Below are 20,445 nucleotides of genomic sequence, written 5' to 3'. Positions count from 1 at the left end.
ACTTCAGCACTTCCCACATCTTCTTCCATTTGACTGCTAGACCCAGTCTTCGTGAACACTTGAACATACAATATGAGCGATAAACCGTGCTTCATGCAACCATTTACATAAGTCCGGTAGTTCTGGGTTTCTTCAAGCGAGATCAGCTCCTAAAAGCTTATATCAGGTCGTCTCCTCACTACAGCCCTAACAAACACATCCACTTGATCTCTATCAAGACCGAAATCCTTACAAAGCCACCTACATATGCCTCCCCAAGTCCTCTCTCTTGCTCTTGGTAAATACTTGCATAAAGACTGAAATCCACTCAAATCTACCCCTTCTGAACCATATCTAATCTTCCCCGAACCATAGAACACTTGGAAATATAAAATTTCTGCATGCCTACCAATACACACGACACGAGCAGTGCAAGTACTCTCAATAACTTAAATCACTCAAACAACACCTACATTTCAATATACGGTCCAACCTTACCAACTAATTCATTTCATTTTACCAGGTCAATATACATGATACTATCATATCCCATTACAAAATATTACTACATTAATGTAACTTTAAACCACAGGTCAATATACGTGACAAGAACAAAAGTTCTAACTAAATCTAATAATTCCAACTACCCCTGAAACAACTACATCTTGAATAACTATACATAATATAACTCTAGCATTGCAAATAATATTCATCTAAAATTAATCTACATAAATCAACGAACTAATTGTACTGTCAACTAAATATCTAAGCTAAATCCACTAAAGCTAACTACACTGTGAACGAATTAAAAAAATAACTAAACTAGACTAACTAAACTAACTAGATCTGCTAACTACACTAACTAAACTAACTACACTAATTGAACTAACTATATCTATCCACTGCACTAACTAAACTAACTAAATTGGAGGATTAAAAAAATGCCTCTAAGAAAGCAACGAATGAACTCTCAATCTCCCTTCCTTCCTTCCTTCCTTCCTTCCTTCCTTCCTTCCTTCCTTTCCTTTCTCTCCCTTCTCCTCCCTCCCTTCCTTTTCTCTCGGTCTGGCTCGCTCGGCTCTCGCTCTGGCATGGCACGTGAAAATGAACTGGACGAGAGCCCGGAGCGGCCGCGCGTCTCCTTTATATGGGGAAGCCCCGCCGGCTCATTTGGCGGAAGTGCCCCACTTCCGCCAATTCAAACAGCGGCCCGCCAGTTTCGCCAAATCACGCAGCGAAAGAGCCTTGACCCCGCACCACTGCATCCCGTGGGCAGCCCGCCGGACAGGGGGCGGTACGCTGTATGCGGGGCCCTACCGCTATTTCACCCGGCAGTAGGTCCCCTTACCGCCGTTCAACCGGTGATACTCCTTTACCACCATTTTGTACGGCGGCATAGTTCTATTTCTGCAAATTTTTTCATTGGACTATTTATTTCTGCAAAATCGTAAACAAAATAAAAAAAACTTCCGAAAGCAGAAAGACTTCGGCAGTCGATCGGGACGCGAGCCCTGCGACGTCGCACGCGCCGTGGCCCGTGGGCGGCGGGCTGGCTGGCAGTGCCGCACGCCACGAGCGAAGCCAGCAGCTGGGCCTGGGGAGCGGGCGAGCAAATGCGGTGGGCTACTACTTCTGGAAGGCTGCTGGGCCGATGGTATATTTGTTTTGGGCTCGATGGGAATGAGGTTGATGCGGGCCGGCTAGTAGAGTGGGGCTGGCTAAGGAAGGCAGGCCACGGGAATAAGGAAATAGGTCGTTTCGGTCCAGTTCAAGACTGGGTGGGAGTGTGGTTTTTATTTTTCTTTAATTTTGTATGCATTTTGGAAAGGATTTCAAGTTTTCAACCGAACAATTCTTGATGATATGTATTATCCTTGTTTCCAGTTGGCTTTTAAGTGCACGTTTGCTCTGAAAGGTCTAATTTGTGAAAAAAGAGCTTACATGTTCAATCGAGTTCAAGTTAATTGGCACCCTTGCAAATTTCACGGCCAGGGAACAACCCGGACTTCCATTTTTCTGTTAGGGTCCATAGATGAGAAATTAGCATTAAAGAAAAATTCTCAAATTGTAAAAATAGAAAGGTAGGCCTTTTTTGGAATGCGAGTTTTTTTTTCCGAATCCTATGCGAACTGAACAGATATTCGTATGGAATTCCTGCAAATTTTCTATGTCCCAAAGGAGCTTTTAGATTTGTGCAAATTGGCTAAACCTGATGTACTGCCTGCCTGATAGAAAAAGAAAGAACTTAGGAGTATCGTATGCTAAATTCTGCTGCATTTTACTGTGCGAGTGCGTTCCCGGTCTCAACTTACGTCCACTATCAGGAGAGGGGACTAGACGAGATAGAGCATCATTGTGCAGCTGAACGCGGTCACCCAGATGTAAATACCCCGACCTCTCCTGCCCAGAACCGTCATTACCCACCACCACCACAGCCAACGCACCCCGACAGGCGGGCCCAAAACGCCACCCCTTCCACAAAAACCTTGCACGCAATCACGAAACAGCCCTCGCCAACCCGCAGGAAACTACGATACCGCCCCACAGCCCTAGCTCCACCGATAAAACCCCACCACCTCCCGTCGCCCACGCCTCCCTTCCCTTCTCCTCTCTTCCCCCGAAAGAGAGGTCGCAGACGGAACCCTCCCACCCTCCCCACACAACCTTCGATTCCTCCGCGATTTCCCCCCGCGCGCTCGCCGATTCCTCGATCGAACGCCGCGCGATTCGCTTCCTGGTCGGATTCTCTCCCCCGAAGCATGCAGCCGGATCAGCCTGTGATCAGCTTGCGCCCCGGCGGCGGCGGCGGCGGCCCGCGCGCCAGCCGCCTCTTCTCCCCCGCCTTCGCCGCCGCCACCTCCGGCTCCAGCGACTTCCTCCGCCCGCACGGCGGTAGCGCCTCCGGCATCTCCAAGGTGAGGGGGGCTCGATCTGGTGGGATGTGTCTGCTGTCTGTAGCGGGTTCGATTGGTCTGCGGCAGGGCGGTAGGCGGAGATCCGGGGGAAACGATCGGATCTCGTTGTTAGGGAGCGGGGTGAATTGTAGAGGACCGTCTCTTGGCGCTGCGTGCTGTATCGTTGTCAGATACGGGGAGATTTAGTAGCCGTCACGCCATTTAATGAGGTTTCATGAAGTGCTGATGCGTAGCAAAGGATTGATACTCATAGCTGGGATGCGATTTGGTAGATTCTGATGCATGGGATGCGCGTGCTAATGTGTTTTTCGACCTTCCGGGCTTACTTGCCCTAGTATGTGGTTTGTGGGGTAAGATATTATGTGGCTAAGTTGTTAGCTGAACCTGACTTTGCTTGTTTGTCTATTTTATAAGGACCTATACTTAGTAGGACGCAAGATTTGTTTACATCGTTTACTTGTTTTGATTGGGTTCAGTTCTTAAAATTATACCACAGATTGTAATCTGCTGCTAAGTTCAATTTGCAAACTTGTCAGTGCTAGTCTGACATACCCAAATTTGTGGTGCAGATTGGTGATTCACATTTTGAGCCACGTGAGCGTGTTCGTTATTCAAGAGATCAACTTCTTGAGCTCCGCGAGGTACTTGTTACTTAATGTCAGATGCTTCATATAAAGTCGGTTTCTTGATTGAGGCTTTGCTAAGAGTATCTCATTACATGTTTCATTTGTGGTTTAATGGAGAGGTGCCTATAATGCAGCTTGGCATATGTGGAATAACAGAAATTCTTGTAGAATGTTCCTACAGTCGTGCTATGGCAAAAGAAGCATATGTGCATTTTAAAATACTACCTCCTTTTATTGCATACCACTGTAAGTTGCAGCCAGATGGCAACTTCGGCTGAGAACAAAATTCTCTAGATTGAATGCAAGAAAATGGTTTCAATGGATTACTTTCCTATTTTTTTAGATTTTCTTGAGCATATCACTTGGAAAATTATATTTCTCTGAAAGTTGTATCTTGGAGACAGTGCTGTATTCAAAGTGAAATACATTTTTAAACTGAGAGTAAAACTGAGGATGAAGGTAGAGTCGTTCAAAGTACACAAGCGTGACATGCTGATGTTAAAAAGTTATGGCAGGACACCTTCTAGCTGATTAAACTTCTCTCTGATCAGTAGTTTTTAGGTAGCTTGTTCTAATTTGAAAGGATGGCAACTGAAAAGGCTGGATGAGTCTAGATGTTTATGTGCTATCTTTCCTTTTAGAGATATGCATGCTACAGCTCTGCCAATTTCAGTGACTTGGTTAACACTTCTTGGGAAAATATTTCATATGACACTGGGTAACTTCATGATTGTAAATAGCTGTGAGGCTGTCATTGAATGCATCATGCAGTATACTTAGTTGACCTACCGTTCTTCTTGATATTTTATACGCTTTGTCAATTTTGCGTGCACTGATTGCAGTTCTTCCCCTTTACAGATTGTTGATGTCCCTGAGGACATTTTAAGAATCAAGCAAGAGATTGATGCTGAGCTTCATGGTGAAGATCAGAGCTGGCTTCGCAGTGAATCTACTGTGAGCTCCCCATTTTCTTCTATTTACTATTTTACCTTCTACTTTGCTCAGATGTTCCTTGACCTTGCTAAACAGTTGACAAGAGTCATTTTGCTTAAACCATCAAAAAACAATTCATTTCTGCACCTTTTTCCTTAATTCTTAAGCTAGTTCTTTGTTATTCAGGTTCAAGTGCAAACCCAAGCCCCAGCCCAAGCACAAGGAAACAATCGGTATGCTGAGGCAGACAACCGTGATTGGCGTGCACGCTCAGTACAACCACCTCCGAATAATGAAGATAAATCTTGGGACAATATTCGTGAGGTTAAAGCTTCTAGCAGGCAGCAAGAGCAAGCTAGAGATCAGTCAAGCTCCCAGTTTACTTCAAAAGCTCAGGTACCTTCAATATAAAGAGTATAAATTGCTCTGGTTACTTTTGCTGTTCCAATGCATTTTGAATATGCTCCTATGCTAATCTTGTTCGCTCTTTATATTTGGCATATTTTGTTTTGCTTTTGATCGAAACTGAGTTGGTTATCTACCCATATATGTTAGTTACTCTGCTTGTTGGATGCAACTTGTTTCATCAATGTTTTGCAGAACAACTTGATTCTGCTGACCTATTATCATGTTAATGTTCGAGTCATCTGATTTGCCTCAATAATTGAGTTGGAGATGTTTCATTACTCTATTTGGTTATGGTTATACCTTAGTCACGGATGTTGGGCATGTAAATTACACGAAGTTGCGTGCTGAAAACAAATTGTAACCAAAACAACACTGACCTGAAGTCGAGTAAACCGGAAGCCCTTAGTCGTATGCCTTCAAGGCTTCAGCATTACATATTGTATTATTTATTATATTAACATAGCTTGCATGTGTATTGAGCAGTCTAGCCATTGCAATCTGTCTGTTATTTTCATGCACTTCAGATCATTATCATTCTTTTATTTTTTTTAAATTCCAGGTTGGCCCTACCCCTGCTCTTATTAAGGCTGAAGTACCTTGGTCAGCCCGAAGAGGCAATCTCTCGGAGAAAGAAAGAGTCTTGAAAACGGTGAAAGGGTAATATAATGATTATGCTTTTGAATGGTTATTTAAGTGTGATGTTTGTTGGTATTATTTAAAAATAAAACTTCTGCAGTTGTAGTTTGCCCATTATTTGTTGTTTAACTGCTCTTAATTGTGCAGTATACTGAACAAACTTACACCTGAGAAATTTGATCTACTCAAGGGTCAACTAATGGAAGCTGGAATCACTACTGCTGATATTTTGAAGGTTTGTTTCATTCTGCCTAGAAATTCCCTTGCCTTGTGTGGTAACTTTCAGCACTGAGTACGCCCTTATCTTTTTATTCCTTTCTGTTTTCTGAAATTTTGATATCTTGTGCTTTTGATTCAGGATGTTATCTCCCTCATATTTGAGAAGGCAGTTTTTGAGCCCACCTTCTGTCCGATGTATGCTCAACTTTGTTCTGATCTCAATGACAAGCTCCCATCATTCCCAGCTGAAGAACAAGGTGGTAAAGAGATCACATTCAAACGTGTGCTATTGAACAATTGTCAGGAAGCCTTTGAAGGTGCCAGCAGTCTAAGAGCTGAGATTGCAAAATTAACTGGCCCTGACCAAGAGATGGAAAGAAGGGACAAAGACCGGTTGGTCAAACTTAGAACACTTGGAAATATTCGGCTAATTGGTGAGCTTTTAAAACAAAAAATGGTTCCTGAGAAAATAGTTCATCACATTGTTATGGTACGTATCAGGAACTAACAACAGTACCTTTATTATTCAGTGAACATTTCTAATCTATTTTGCGTATGCAGGAGCTGTTGGGGGCTGGGCCTGATAAAAAACCATGCCCTGAAGAGGAAGATGTTGAGGCCATCTGTCATTTCTTCAATACGATTGGTAAACAGCTTGATGAGAACCCAAAGTCTCGGCGAATCAATGATACTTACTTCATACAGATGAAGGAGCTAACAGCAAACCCTCAGCTTGCACCACGATTGAGGTTCATGGTTCGCAATGTGATTGATCTCCGATCGAATAACTGGGTGCCCCGACGGGAAGAGGTAAATAAAATCACTCAACTATGATTTGGCTTTTCTACATTTGCAATTACATTGATCCCAAGCATGCTTATGTTCTACTATTTTTTTATATGCCACTTAGACTGTACTTAAGTTAATGCTTGGTACTTTGACTGAACATTCTTGATACCGTATGTTGTAGAATGGCCAAAAAGCATAGTGACAGAATTGTATTTCCACTTTCAGCTCCCTTGTAAAATTATTCTGAGATCTATGCTGTTTTGACTTTCAGATTAAGGCCAAGACAATCAGTGAAATTCACTCTGAGGCTGAAAAGAATCTTGGTTTACGACCTGGAGCAGCATCAGTTATTAGGAATGGCCGTAGTTCACCAGGAGGACCCCTTTCGCCTGGAGGGTTTCCAATGAATCGGCCAGGAACTGGAGGTATGATGCCTGGGATGCCTGGGTCGAGAAAGATGCCTGGGATGCCTGGGTTAGACAATGATAACTGGGAAGTTCCGCGTTCTAGATCAATGCCAAGAGGCGACTCACTCCGCAACCAGGCTCCGTTGCTTAATAAGCCGTCAACAGTTCACAAGGCATCATCTATTAACTCCAGGCTTCTTCCTCAAGGCAGTGGAGCAGCACTAATGGGCAAGAGTGCACTTTTGGGAACTGGTACCCCATCTCGTCCTCCCAGCTTTGCTACTGCGCCAACACCAGCTCAAACCACACCATCTCCAAAACCGTTAAGCGCAGCTCCAGCCGTTGCCCCTGTCCCTGATAAACCTGCCAGTGCTCCCAAGGGGAACTCTGCTGAGCTTCAGAAGAAAACAGTGTCTCTTCTTGAGGAGTATTTTGGAATACGTATTTTGGATGAAGCACAACAATGTATTGAGGAGTTGCAGAGTCCTGGTTACTACCCTGAAATTGTTAAGGAAGCTATCAATCTTGCCCTAGATAAAGGTACCAATTTTGTTGATCCTCTTGTTAGGTTACTGGAGCATCTGTACACAAAGAAAATTTTTAAGACTCAAGACCTGGAAACTGGATGCTTGCTGTATGGCGCTCTGCTGGATGACATTGGCATTGACCTTCCTAAGGCTCCAACACAATTTGGTGAAATTATTGCTCGTCTGACTTTGTCGGGCGGCTTGAGATTTGAAGCTGTGGAGGAGACTTTAAAGAAAATGGAGGATACCTTCTACCGTAAGGCAGTTTTCAACGCCGTCATGAAAACCATGGAGGCAAACCCATCAGGTCAGGCTATCTTGGGTTCACATGCTGCTGTAGTCGACTCCTGCAAAAGCCTTTTGGAATAAGGTCTCTCAGCAGCTTATGGCCTATATCAACTTTTCTGGATGCTGTATCTAGTGCGAGGCAGCATCGTGTATTCTCTTAATAGTTTAGGTGTCCGAGGAACTCGTACCAAAGATGTGAGGAACAGCCAGTTTTGAGCTGTATAATTTTGCGAGATCAGATGAGTGTTGATTATTGTTTCGACAACAATGAAGGGAAAGAAAGAAGCCATGGATTTTGCTCTTGGACTGCCAGCTTAATTTGCTGGAGCCCGAGATGAACAAGGCTGAATGTGATGTTTTTGTGTCCACCTCTTAAATGTTGTTAGATCTTTTTTCTGTGACTACACATTTTGTAACAATGTACTATGGTTTTGGAATATTTTGTCGGTTACAATATATTGTGTTATTTAGGGGTCAGGTTTTGGTCTCTAGGTGTGGCTGCTTTAAACTTGTGATGATGGTGCGGTATGGCCCCTGAATTTCCCTGCTGCTAGCAGAAGATACGATGTTAGGCTGCTATGCACATGGCTTTCGCTCTGATTCTGTAATTTCGTCGTTCAGCTGCACAACTGCTGGTTTCGAAATCGCGAGAAGTTTGCCGCTGTCTCAGTTACAGTAGTTTATTTTTTTATAGAATTTTGCATAGTTTCTTCATCGGCTTAGTCGAAAGGCTCAGTTGCCCCACGGTTCAGTCGTTTCATCCGCTTGGTGGCGCATTTGCAAAGCTCTCTCTGCGTTGCTCGTACGCAACCTCCGCCTCTTCCCCTTTGCCCGACCGGCCAAACCCACCAATCCCTCTTCAACGCTCTACCAGCTGTTGCGGGCGGGGGCAATCGGCAGCATTCCTGCTTCTTGGTAGCCTTGATCAACATTCCTGCTGTACTTTCCCCACTTCTCGACTGAGCAAACCTTTTCCCCCTCGGTTCTGCTCGCTTCTGCTCTTGGAATTGCCGCGGTCTGACTGCAAATTCGCGTGCTAGGTTTTGGTCGGTGGACTCTGCGGCGGATCGCGGCGGGATCCCCGAATTCCAGTCGCCAGCTGCGGTTCCGCGCCGAGGCCCGAGGGCATGGTACGACGATCTAATCCTGCTAAAAATCCAACTGTCTGCTCCTCCACTGGCGGCCTGCAGGCTATTTTCACCGTTTCTACTCTAGCCGTTTCTGTGGTTATTAGTGGCCGTGGAAGTTTGTACAGGTAGCGCAGGCAGCCGGAACCGGTGTTACCTGTTGGACCTCAGCAGGCCTTGTCGGCCCCGTGCTCATGGCGACCGCGATGCTTAATTAGTTTCATCATCAGCGAGCATGGTTAGATGTCGATTGCAGTTTGTTCTTCTGGGGGATTTTGTTTTCTGGTTGTTGCCCTATTGGATGGTTCTTGACTGTGATGAAAAAAATTTCGGCGGTAGTTATTCAGTTGAGAATGGCCGAAGGTGCGCACTGCAGTCAGTGAAAAGTGAGAAAAATTGCAGACTGCTCTTTAGCGCCTACTCTTTGTGAGCAATATCATGATAATATCAATTGTGTTTCACTCTCAATGTATGTGAATAGTGAGAAAAATTGCAGACTGTCCTGTTCTTTAGCTCCTACTCTTTGTGAGCAATGCCATGATAATATCAGTTATGTTTCGCTCTTAATGTCCTGACAGCAAGGTCTGCTTGAAACTGATACTTATTCCTCATGACCACAATGCCTATATCTGATTCAAGGCTCTTGCAGGCAGGAAGGCATACCATCATTCTCATGCAGCCATCCCAGAACAGAGCGACAAGGACATTTTTGGACTTCGATTCAGTTAACCACGCACTGGATGGTATGTAACTTTTCATTTTTGTATTATGCTTGTTTAAAATGTAAATGCCATTCTAGCATTTACAATTACTTTATTTTCCTCTTTTGCGAGGAATTAATTACTTTATTTTCTCGGTCTGTTTGTAATGGTTAATCTTTCTTGATTCTTGAATGTAGTTCATTGTTTTTAACCAGTAGTATGATTCACTTTCCCTATGTTTAAATCATCTCCTTCATGCAGTCACTGATTTGAGAATGGTTGCATATTCTTTCCTTTCTCCAGCTATGTAAACAGTACTGCTATTTTTTAGCCATTAATGGTGCAAATGATGTATCTACTAAAATTTCATCAGAGAGCTATAATCTATTTGCTTCAGTCTTTATTGGTGTGACATGGAAGTTGAGGCCCCCATCTTCTGCTTTTACTGGTTCTTAAGTTGTTGACTTTTGCATATAACTGATTGCTCTGCCAATTGTTGTGAACAAAACATTAATGCTTGGGTTCTTTTTTATTGATTTTTATTTGGAGAATATGAAAGTTACATTGGTTTCAATGAAGATATGCGGATTCACAGATTCAGCTCACCATATGACTAAAAGAATGTAAGAACCACCAGAATGTGCCATACTGCCATATGACCATATTACTCAGCAGCTATATGACTCATATTTGAGCTCTTTGTTACCAACACACCTTTGTTCTTACCAGGTTGTTCTCTGAAATGGCAGGAATCTGTGGCCTTTATGAAAGGAAAATCAGGAACATCAACCCGATGGTCAGGAACTTGACTTATGATATCAGTGACCTGTACAATTTCATCGATGGCCTGACTGACATAAGCGCACTAGTGTGAGGACATGTTTCTTGATTTCCAGTTTCAATCAGCAAGGTGAACCGACTAATCACATGATGCACAACTTTCTGGCGCTTGCAGGTTCGATGATTCCCTTCATGCTTTCCTGCCATATGACCGTCAGTGGATAAAACAGAAGCTGTTCCAGCACCTGAAGAGGCTGGCCCAACAGTAGAGCGCTGGTGGCTTTTAGTCTGCGTGAGCCGGGAACCAAGGTGCCTGATTGTTGGTTCAGGCTGGTTTGAGATCTCTGGGGTGTCTGTATAAGATTTCTTGGCAGCCTAGCAGTGTTGATGTAAAACCGTGCGGTTTGCAATATCATTGCAGGTGGTCTGGCAACTGGCATTGTACTGTGAACGGCTGAACAATGCAGCTTCCAGATAATCATCTCTTTATATCTGAGCTCCGATTGACTTGGCATCATGGTGACTGATTTTGGGATTGGGAGGGTGCCAATTGATTGTCGAGATTCTCACGCTATAAAAGAGCAAATGCAGTCGGGGCTCAGGTTCAGTACTTCAGTATGGCCGTGTTCTAATGCTACTTTGATCCTTTGGGTCAAGTCGCGCACGGGAGAGTGGCCGGGTTGCGCGCCGTGGGGGTGGAGCCGTGGTCCGTGGAGATGGACGGCGGTTGTCTCTGAGGCACGTCCGCGCACGGTGAGGGCGACCGGGGCAACGAGGCCGCAGCGTCCGAGTGCTTGTCAAGTTGACAGCCAGCTACCGAGCGCGGAAGATGATCTCACAGGGACCCCGGAACAGTCTCAGCGCCTGGTGCCATACCGTTAATACACGGTTCAAGCGGCTGGGCCAGACCACACATTCAGCAACAGGACAGGTTTTCGAACTCAGTTAGCTAAGAAATCTCGTTTAAAAAAAAAGTTAGCTAAGAATCGGAAATGGCTTGTGTCAAATGCATGGCTACAATTTCTCCTTGTTTATTATGGATCTAAAGAACTTGTACCCGAAACACCGTATCATTCCAAAAAAAAATGGATTTCTATAACAGGAAGGACTTCGTTCAGTAAATGTGTATGGTTACAACTTACAAGGAGTAATTGAAGTGCCTAAACTGTGTATAACAAGCTATGCTTGAGCTCCGTCGACTCTTGCTAAGTTGCTCATGCCTGCTGCCACCTTTGTAGTGAAACTTGCATGTCCCACCTTTCAGTATCAAATCTCCAATTCCTTTGTTCGATGGATTGTCTTCCCATCTTCAACGGACGGATCGCAAAGGGTACGAGCAGTGGAATCATATGCCGATCATGATATTTGACACATCATGAATCAGTGGTCGGATCACTCTTATTAACCAGCGGGGTTGATTCCACATCATCGGTTTCAGCATCAAACATTTTGGTCCGTTCATCCTCAGCCGCCACATTGGGAGAAATACAGCCAGAATCATCTTGAACAAGGACAGAGAATTCAACCGATCCTGCCTTCACAGCTTCTGTAGATTCACCATCTTGAAGCATCTCTGCAGGCAGGAGCGTTGAGTTCTGATCACTTTGAGGAACAAGAAACAGTAGTGTCAAGGGGACAAGCCTTGAAATGTTTCTAATCAAGACGGCGATCCAGAGGTTACTGAACTCCATTCGAGTCACATTCAGCTTGTGCAGTAGCAGGCCACCCCACCAAGCAGACATCAGCAACCCGGCATTTTGTAGGGACATGAGTAGTGCGTAAAATGTTCCTTCGATGCCGGGGGAACAAAGCTTGGAGCAAAGCACAAGAAGTGGCAACCATTTGAGTCTACCAACCATTTGGGAGATGCTGTTATCGATCATCGCAAAGAAGTAATCCGGTATGCCAATTTTCAAGTTTAACCGGGTCACCAATACCAGGTCGAGCATTCCTGCCAGACTAGACAGCACTTGGCCCCATAAAAGTATGCTGCGGAAAGGATAGTCCTTCAGGGTGGTTTGGTATAGCAAAACTCCAAGTAGTGAACCAACTGAACCAATGGCATAGATGAGACCAATAGATCCCTGTACAGATGCAAATGTTCTGTAAGTCCTTTGGCAACAAGGCATCGCGATAACAGGTAGTAAAAGGTAGTAATGAAATTTCAAGATAATCTGCACAGCACACTAATGGAAAAGTAACAATAGAAAATACATAGAGAATATTTGAGTGAATTGGCAGGTGTCAAGCTTTGACGTTCATCGAAATCAAATTAATATTGGCCTGGCCAAGTGGCCATAAGCACATAACACAAAATTTCATGTTCATCTATGGAAAAGAAACAGTTTAGTAGCTTGCATGTCTTGCTGTCTGGTCGTTGTATGAGATAATCAGAATAGCGCCAGATGATGACATATGAACAAAATGGATTCAGCTGAAATGAAACCTCTTCTTAAGAACTATGTGCTTGTAATTTCTGGCTTTTAGTCTTTTCTGTATGAACTGATGATATCTAGTAAGTGTGGATACCTCAGAAAACCCAGGTCCAACCACAGGGTCTGTGTACCAGTAGAACATTCCTCCCTGAATATCCAAGCTCAAATTGTGAGAAACAAACATATATATACATGGCTGCCAGACCTCAGGGCACTTCAGTGTTGCGCCCATACACTGAATCGCTTTGTAGAACTTTTTATGAACCTGAATTCAGCAAGATCTTAAGTGTGCATTACTGTCCATGGCTGCATCAACAGTTCAATCAAACAGAAATGTTGGTCAGTTATCTGACCTGCTTGTAGTCAACTTCTGCAGCACGGTTCTCCTTCAGTAGAATCCCGGCTGAGAGCACAAGTGCAGAGGGGATACTCAACAGGCCAAGAGCAGCCTTTGAACAACATGAACCAAACATATGATTTTATAATAACGAGTCAGAGATAAGTATGACAAACAAAGGCAATCAGTTACCAGAAATGTCACACCTGAGAACCCATTGAGTGAACAAGCAGGCCGCTAATGGAGAATCCAAGCAATGCCCCAAGAGAGGAGCTAAACCCACACAGGCTTTGCATGTCGGAAGCAAGGGCCTCGTGCGTGATGCTGTTCTGAGCGACCACGGCGTCCACCGTCACGTCGGCTATTGCGGCGCCCGCGCTCTGCGCCGTCAGGGCCAGCAGTGCCGACATGATCCCCAATCCGCGGTGCATGGAAAGCATCAGCATAGACGATACGCCGACCACGCCTGCATTATCGCAAGACAAGGATGCAGAACGCGCTGGCTCGACCAATCTGATGGAACCAAGGAAGTTCAGATCTTTAACCTGCGAGAACGAAGTACGGGCGGCGGCGGTAGCCGGCGACCGGGATCACGTCGGTGAGCAGGCCCCAGAGGGGCTTGACGACCCACGGCGCGTCCGTGACGCCCTGGTAGAACTGGGCCGCCGACGGCTGCACGCGCTGCACGTCCTTCCAGTAGTACCCCGCGGCGACGCCGCCGACGGCGTTGCCGACGCCCTGGCAGGCGCCGTAGACCGCGACGACCGCGAGCACGAAGCTCCAGTGCAGCTCGCGGGACAGCCGCCGCAGCCATCGGCAGGGGAACGCGACGCAGCTTTTGCCAATGGTGACGCCGCAGCCGCCGCCGGCGGATTCTTGGAGGCGGAGGGCCCTGTCTTCCTGGGACTCCATCCGGGCAGCTTGCGATGACCAATTACTTCCTTCGCGGACGGGATCTAGCGAGGAGCCGCCGGAATCCGCTCAAAAATAATGCAGGTATCGGCTAGTCGTCCGAGCTCACTCAGCTCGGGGTTTGACTTCACTGGACTCAAATGCTCTAGTAGATCGTGATCTGCCATTGGTGCGCTCTGCAGGTTCAGGTTTGCCTGCTTCTGTATCTGTACCGCGTGTGAGCATTGGATATGGATCCCGTTCTACAAAAGTGTCGATCAATCCATCAGCTACGCCGACCAGACAAGAATGTCTGAATCAGTGAATCGTCTGCTTGTCTGACTGGTGCCCTGTACAAAAATCATCACCTCCCGTGCTGCTGCGCTGTCGCTGTCTCATTTTAGTCAGATCAGGTCAACAGCTGCAATGCATGTTTATTCTTATGGCTTTTACCTTTTATATTCCCTTTTCCCTTATAAATAAATCCTCTTCATGCTTTACGTTTTCCTTTTTCTTCTTATTTAGCATTCTCTTCCATTACGTTGAACTTTCTAGATATTTCATTGTCAGCCGCATCGTTTTCCCAGTTCAGAAGCATTTGGATTCCATTGTCAATAGGGGGGCACTATACAGTCGGTGGGTACTCGAAAGAGATACATCTCCATTTGTTCAAACGCATCCAAGTTTCTCTCCGTCATTCTTCATGATATTTTTCCTTTAATGAGATAAAAGAACATTTTTCATTGATCTTTTTTCTTAAAGCAACTCTAGCAGACCCTCTAAACAGTCCCCTACTCTAAGTTTAGAGGGTCACGTCAAAAAAATGTACTCCAGCAAGTCCTACTTGGCTCCCCATTTTGAGGAGGCCTCCAAATTTCCCCCCTCACCCTCCATTCGGTTTTCTAGGGAGTCCTCCATCTATTGTGGCTATTGCTGGAGTTGGAGACATTTTTATGACCCTTATTAAAAAAATAGAGAGAACCCATTTGATCTTTAGGAGCTTTAATTTGAGGGCTATTACTGGAGTTGCTCTTAGTTGTTCAATTTTGTTCGAGATGCCCTAGTGTTTTCAGTTCATGCTAGATTGCTAGAGGACACCAAAGGGGATTTAGTAAATTTCTAGCACCAGATATGCATCCCATTAATCCTGTCTACTGTCATATATTACCAAGCTGGATAGTTTCAGGACAAGCAAGGACTGAGATATCTGTCATATTGTTCAAAGCAAACGAACCATCGATTAAGATTGTGCCAAATTGTGCCTGTACCTTTAACCGGTGACTCGGTGAGTAAGCAATCATCGCTAACTACACGAGGATCACCTGGTAGAGAGAGAGCTTCTTCTCCCAAGGCAAAAATCACCCCAGCATGGGCGCATCAATGCCCGTGGCTCCTCTTCCCTTACAAAGTTCCAATCAATGGACTCCCCATCTCCAATGTTGATAGCAAGCTGTTGCTTTGATTCGAACCGTCTCTGGAATCATTGCACAAGCCCAGCGTCAAATTAAATCACTGCCTACTGCTAAGTACGCAAAATTTTTGAGTTGCCGGCACAATCTCAGATCGGCGGCGGCCAGCAAAACCGTGTTTGACTCCTCCCTGACCTCAGACCTCTCCTCCCTCCCAGGCGGCTACGGGCCCTATCTGGCCGCGACCCGTACGCCGTACTCTGATTTGGTATCATCTCCCACTCATGAACTCCAACGCGGTTGACGCGTAGTGCTCCTTGTCACTCCCTCTCGCAGGAGTTCAGCCGCCCCGTCCGTTTCTTTTGTGCTCCTCTTCTTCGACCATCTCGTCATCGATCTCCTCTGAGTTGGCGGAATCGGCAGCACGGAGTATGAGGTGCGGTGGCGGAGGAGGAGCGGGGTCCTCCATCCGCGAGTATAAGGTTGGTGTCGCCATCGCCGGACGAGGAGGGGAGAGAGAACAGCCGCAACAGAGGGGCCAATTTGCAAAATAGTCTGATCGTGATGAATAGTCGCGATCCAATTTAGAGGTATTATATTAATATTTGGATAATCACGATCCAAATCAAAATATTTGGATCACGTCACGACCCAATTTAGGGTGTCTTTTGCAAAATTAGCTGACCAGGGTTACGCTGGGATAGGCTACTTGTAGCTGTCAGATCCGTTTTGCGGCTCAGATCTTGGTCAACAAATTCCAACGAACACGCCCTTGCTTTCTTCCTCACCATTGCTGCCGGCGAGCTCTTCCGCGACCGCTCGATGACCCGTCGCGTCCGCCGCTCCTCGTGGATCTCCTACACAGCGCACCAGGTAGAGATCATCCGCGCCTCTGCTCACCATTCAGCGACTTCCCCTCGCGCCGCTTGAACGCGAGCTGGAGCTCCATCGGCATGTCGCTGTGCCCATGCCCCTGCGGAACACCGCTGCCGTCCTGGATCTAGAATCGTAGGCGACGCTGTCGCCGGCGGCCATCTACGGGGCGAATAGTTGAAAGGCCACCCGGCTGCTCGCTTTGGCCTGGCGTGACCCTGCTCCGCTTAGCCTGCCAAGCAGAGCTGGGGGCTGTCACTGTTTGTTCCGAGCGCCGGCAAGGGGGCACTCCGGCCAACCGCGCCATTCCACTGGAAGGGCCATCTGCTAAGGACTCTAAGCCGGTTCCTCTCTAGTCTCAAGCCATGGCGCTTGCTTTTGCGCACGGCACGCGTCCTCTTTGATGCACATCAGAGGCTGCTTCAGCTCACAAGAGCTTCAGGCTTTAGTATTTTACCAGTGGGCAATCAAAGTGCAAGGTCACCACAACGTCCGCACATTGCATTGCATCCCAATGAGAGAGCAAAAGAGCATCAAAGATGCTGGGGAAATCACCATATACAGTCACATTGATCAGCACATAACAAGGCAATAATGAAAATTATCTAAAGAATTTTTCAGCAGCTTGGCAGACCATTCTGTATTGCTCATTCATCGAATTTGAATTTGCATTGATCTGCCTATCAGAATATAACACAGTATATTGTGTTCATATACTTAAAAACATAGTATAAAGAGTTAGTTGAATCAGAATGGTGTATTGGTGTATGTCTGGTTGTGGTTTTACTTGATGATTAGAGTGTAAGTAAATTCAGCTGAAACAAAACCTACAAGAAGAATTGATCATATCTGGGAATTAAGTACCCTTGCAGCATACCTCAGAAAAAGCCGGTCCAGCAATCGGGTTAGTATACCAGTATAACATTCCGCCCTGATTGTGCAGGCTAAGATTGAGAGAAACATACATATATAAACATGGCCGCCAGACCTCAGGGCACTTCAGTGTTGCCCCCATGGACTGAACTGCTTTGTAGAACGTCTTGTGAACCTGAATTCAGCATGACCTCGAGTGGCATTACTGCCCAAGGATGCATTCAACTATTCAACCAAACAGAAAGGTTGGTGTTTTGTTTGACCTGCTTGTAATCAGAATCTGTAGCAGGGCTCTCGTTCAGCAGAATCCCAGCCAAGAACACCAGCGCCGAGGGGATAGTTAACAGGTTAAACATTTTTCTCTTTGAGCTGAGCACAAGGCCCAAGGCCTAGTGCGAGATGTTTAGTCGAGATCAGAGTTTGACTTCACTGAACTCAATCGCTGCTCGTCTGATTGTGGAAGACTGAATTTTCTTTATACATAGAACTCGGAATTTCTGGGAGAACAAAAGATGGAGAACAGTGAAGTCATAATTTCTCCAAATTTCCAAAAAAAAAAAATTGGGTTGCAATCTTGGATGCTATTGCATTTGCATAAACTCTTTATATCTCAAATGGTAAATTCTAGGATGCCCCTATTATTTTTTTTAAAGAATGCCGCTAATTTTTTTTTTTAAAAAAAAGAATGCCCCTATTGTTCTCACTGGGTCAAAGCACTTGAAAACTGCAGCCAGCATCATTTTGCAGATTTCTGATTTTGTTGCACGTAGTATTTGGAACTTGGGATACACTCTCAAAAAGGGAACTTGGGATGCGTGAGATTTGTTTTTTGAGGGCAGATACGTGAGATTTGTTGCTCAGTGTACACGTTGCCTAAAATTTGGGCGGTTGTTTTGGCGCCGAATCGCACATCTCGTTTTCAGAAACCCGCGCGACGGCCGTCTCAATTCCTGTCCGTCCGATCCGCCCCGCGGGCACCCTCACTACCACATCCCTACCGTCGATGTCCTCTTCGTCCCCAAAGGGACTCCGCAAGCGCCGCCTCCTGCCGACCGTCGTCCCTTCTCCCCTCTTCCCCTCTCCGGCAGCAAAGAAAGGGTGAGAGCGGACAGCGAGAAATCGTTAGAAGGCGAAGCGAGGCGAGGAGATGCAGCCCAAGATCAGCGCGTTCTTCAAGCGGCAGGAGACGGAACCAGATCCTAACAGGTTGTTCTTGTTTCCCCCTTCGAATTGATTACCCTTGGTACCAAATCTTGCTGGATCCAAATCTTGCTCAATTGCTGTGGTGTCTGACGAAATAATGCATAGGATTAGATGGATTGCTCAGATGTGCTTCGCTGGGGGAAGCAATTTGTGAATTCGTTCTCATTTCCGCGACTTTGCGCAGTGGCGGTGGAGAGGAGCATGGGCAGGGAAGCGGCGGCTGTGGCGGCGCGACGGAGGCGAAGAGGAAGCCCAAGGACGGCGAGCGCGGCGAGCTTGTCAGCAAGAAGAGGAGCTATGCGCAGTTCCATTTGGAGCTGGGCCAGCCCGATTTCCTCCTCCACACGTGCTCCGTCTGCGGCATGATGTACGCCCGAGGGAACGACGACGACGAGAAGGTCCACAAGGCGTACCACAAGAATTACTTCGAGGGAGTCCCGTTCAAGGTCTTGTTGCTCTCCGCGTCGTACGCTTGTTGTGCCTCTCTGGAGAGCGCGAACTAACTGATGAGCTGCAGGGCTGGCGCAATGAGGCTGTGATTGCAAGGTCGGAGGGCGGAGACCGGGTGACTCTCGCAACTGATGAGAATTATTGTATGTGGAATAGTAAGGTACAACTCAGCCCAACTCGGTTCCTTGTGTTAAATATTATGAGCGCAGCAATTTCTGAAGAAATGCAGACTGTTAAACTGTGTAGTTTCACATGCAAGAACTATCATCAGTATGAGTTTTATTTATGCTAATTGCTTGTAATTGCGTAAGCTATTCCTCAACTTACAAAATGTGGATGCAAGTCATATAGATTTATATTCATAAGACAAGTTATGTGATGCCAAGCAAATATGTCAGGTCAAAGAGGTCATCACAGTAGTGGAGAAGGAGCTGGGATTTGCTGAAGGGAAACTTCTCCACAAGCTTTGCAAGGTAATTATGTTCTCTTAGTTCCTTCATGATAATCTCTGCATTACATTTGTCTTACTTGTTAATAAAATAAAATCATCTTTACTGTATAGGTTTATCTGTACATATCTGGCCAGAGGATCGTGGGCTGCCTTGTCGCCGAACCAATAAAAACAGCACATAGAGTTATCCCTAGCTCCATGGAACAAAGCCATAGCGACTTGCTGGCTAGTAATACTGAATCGAGGAAAACAGATCATACATTAGAGTTTGGCAAAATCAGCTTCAAGAGGGAAATCATAAGACGGAATACTCCCTCAGTCAAGGACAAAGAAGAGCACCAGGATCCTGGTGCTATAATCTGTGAGAAAGAAGCTGTTCCTGCACTTTGTGGATTTCGTGCCATCTGGGTAGTACCATCACGCAGAAGAAAACGAATAGGCTCCAAACTAATGGATGTTGCAAGGTAAGCCAGTTTGATCTCTCATGATGCATATTTGTCCCACCAATTTCGTCCATTTACAAGGCACTCATTTTTTTTATGTTAGGCATTCCCATTGTATCCACAACTCTGATCATTTTCAAGCACGATCTGTTCCGACTCGCAACAAGATATTATGGCAGACTGCCCCAGTTTGTGCAGTGAACAAATTCTTTGTTAGATTGTAAAAAGTATTGCTAAGTTATTTGTTTGATGACACCCTAATTTATTTTCATGTGCCTTTTGTGAGCAATTTTCATAGACCCAGCTCTTCTCTCCTGATATTGTCACTTCTATTCATCTCATGCAGAAAAACCTTCAGTGAAGGTGGGACTTTGGGGATCTCTCAGTTTGCTTTCTCACCCCCAACCTCCTCCGGGAAAGCGCTAGCATGCCGCTACTGCAAGACCAGTGCATTCTTAGTATACAAGGAACAGATGTATAACAGATGACTCAAGAAGGCGGAAGGCCCCCCCTCTCAAAAACTTTCTCCCTATTGTAAAATAGTTAAATTATTGCTACATCTATCCGCAAAAAAAAAATTGCCACATCTGCAAGTGATCTACTAGTATTCAGTTTGACTGGAAATTGCTAATGTTTTGTAGCTTCTCTTTGTGACAAATTTATAACAGCTGCCTTTTGATCTTCATAAATAAGTTCTTATGATCTCACAAACAACATTGCAGCAATGCTACTGAATCGACCATGG

At 45.6% G+C, this 20,445-nt stretch overlaps 3 protein-coding genes and 1 non-coding gene across 5 annotated transcripts; 3 read left to right on the top strand and 1 right to left on the bottom strand.

The window, feature by feature from the left end:
• The first annotated feature begins 2,617 nt into the window (after nucleotides 1-2,617).
• Nucleotides 2,618-8,204, top strand: LOC117863815 (eukaryotic translation initiation factor). Its single transcript, XM_072294954.1, has 9 exons — nucleotides 2,618-2,894; nucleotides 3,464-3,535; nucleotides 4,379-4,474; nucleotides 4,640-4,849; nucleotides 5,421-5,518; nucleotides 5,645-5,732; nucleotides 5,856-6,206; nucleotides 6,278-6,526; nucleotides 6,777-8,204. Exons 1-9 carry the CDS (start codon nucleotides 2,739-2,741, stop codon nucleotides 7,806-7,808), a joined length of 2,352 nt encoding a protein of 783 aa, XP_072151055.1. The 5' UTR covers nucleotides 2,618-2,738; the 3' UTR covers nucleotides 7,809-8,204.
• Nucleotides 8,205-9,603: 1,399 nt separating this feature from the next.
• On the top strand, nucleotides 9,604-10,531 carry LOC117863813 (uncharacterized). Its single transcript, XR_011898715.1, has 3 exons — nucleotides 9,604-10,178; nucleotides 10,305-10,425; nucleotides 10,511-10,531. It is a non-coding gene; the product is annotated as an uncharacterized protein (transcript).
• An 877-nt stretch (nucleotides 10,532-11,408) lies between these two features.
• On the bottom strand, nucleotides 11,409-14,384 carry LOC117863811 (probable folate-biopterin transporter 2). Its single transcript, XM_034747667.2, has 5 exons — nucleotides 13,653-14,384; nucleotides 13,314-13,573; nucleotides 13,124-13,219; nucleotides 12,865-13,035; nucleotides 11,409-12,419 (listed from the first exon to the last, which is right to left on the bottom strand). The coding sequence occupies exons 1-5, from the start codon at nucleotides 14,017-14,019 to the stop codon at nucleotides 11,709-11,711; spliced, it is 1,605 nt and encodes a 534-aa protein (XP_034603558.1). The 5' UTR covers nucleotides 14,020-14,384; the 3' UTR covers nucleotides 11,409-11,708.
• A 1,397-nt stretch (nucleotides 14,385-15,781) lies between these two features.
• LOC117863812 (protein CHROMOSOME TRANSMISSION FIDELITY 7) lies at nucleotides 15,782-20,324 on the top strand. 2 transcript variants are annotated; one of them, XM_072294955.1, is made up of 7 exons: nucleotides 15,782-18,359; nucleotides 18,541-18,802; nucleotides 18,874-18,966; nucleotides 19,205-19,279; nucleotides 19,369-19,721; nucleotides 19,804-19,927; nucleotides 20,047-20,286. In XM_072294955.1, the coding sequence occupies exons 1-6, from the start codon at nucleotides 18,301-18,303 to the stop codon at nucleotides 19,922-19,924; spliced, it is 963 nt and encodes a 320-aa protein (XP_072151056.1). In that variant the 5' UTR covers nucleotides 15,782-18,300; the 3' UTR covers nucleotides 19,925-19,927; nucleotides 20,047-20,286. The 2 variants fall into 2 exon arrangements, with proteins under 2 accessions (XP_072151056.1, XP_034603559.1); XM_034747668.2 differs by lacking the exon at nucleotides 19,804-19,927 and having other exon boundaries at nucleotides 15,805-18,359; nucleotides 20,047-20,324.
• The last annotated feature ends 121 nt before the right edge of the window (nucleotides 20,325-20,445 follow it).

This window comes from Setaria viridis, chromosome 7, assembly GCF_005286985.2.
Source record: "Setaria viridis chromosome 7, Setaria_viridis_v4.0, whole genome shotgun sequence".
NCBI classification, from domain to species: domain Eukaryota; kingdom Viridiplantae; phylum Streptophyta; class Magnoliopsida; order Poales; family Poaceae; genus Setaria; species Setaria viridis.
The sequence above is the reverse complement of the archived record's forward strand: the minus strand, read 5'-3'. Positions and strand labels throughout refer to the sequence as shown.

Coding starts and splice junctions, on each gene's coding strand:
- LOC117863812 (XM_034747668.2), top strand. CDS start 18,301: ATGCAGCCCAAGATCAGCGCGTTCTTCAAGCGGCAGGAGACGGAACCA. Junction 18,803..18,873: donor TCGAGGGAGTCCCGTTCAAG/GTCTTGTTGCTC, acceptor GATGAGCTGCAG/GGCTGGCGCAATGAGGCTGT. Junction 19,280..19,368: donor TTCTCCACAAGCTTTGCAAG/GTAATTATGTTC, acceptor TTTACTGTATAG/GTTTATCTGTACATATCTGG.
- LOC117863815 (XM_072294954.1), top strand. CDS start 2,739: ATGCAGCCGGATCAGCCTGTGATCAGCTTGCGCCCCGGCGGCGGCGGC. Junction 2,895..3,463: donor GCGCCTCCGGCATCTCCAAG/GTGAGGGGGGCT, acceptor TTTGTGGTGCAG/ATTGGTGATTCACATTTTGA. Junction 3,536..4,378: donor AACTTCTTGAGCTCCGCGAG/GTACTTGTTACT, acceptor TCCCCTTTACAG/ATTGTTGATGTCCCTGAGGA.
- LOC117863811 (XM_034747667.2), bottom strand. CDS start 14,019: ATGGAGTCCCAGGAAGACAGGGCCCTCCGCCTCCAAGAATCCGCCGGC. Junction 13,220..13,313: donor TTCACTCAATGGGTTCTCAG/GTGTGACATTTC, acceptor TGTTGTTCAAAG/GCTGCTCTTGGCCTGTTGAG. Junction 13,036..13,123: donor CAGAAGTTGACTACAAGCAG/GTCAGATAACTG, acceptor TGCTGAATTCAG/GTTCATAAAAAGTTCTACAA.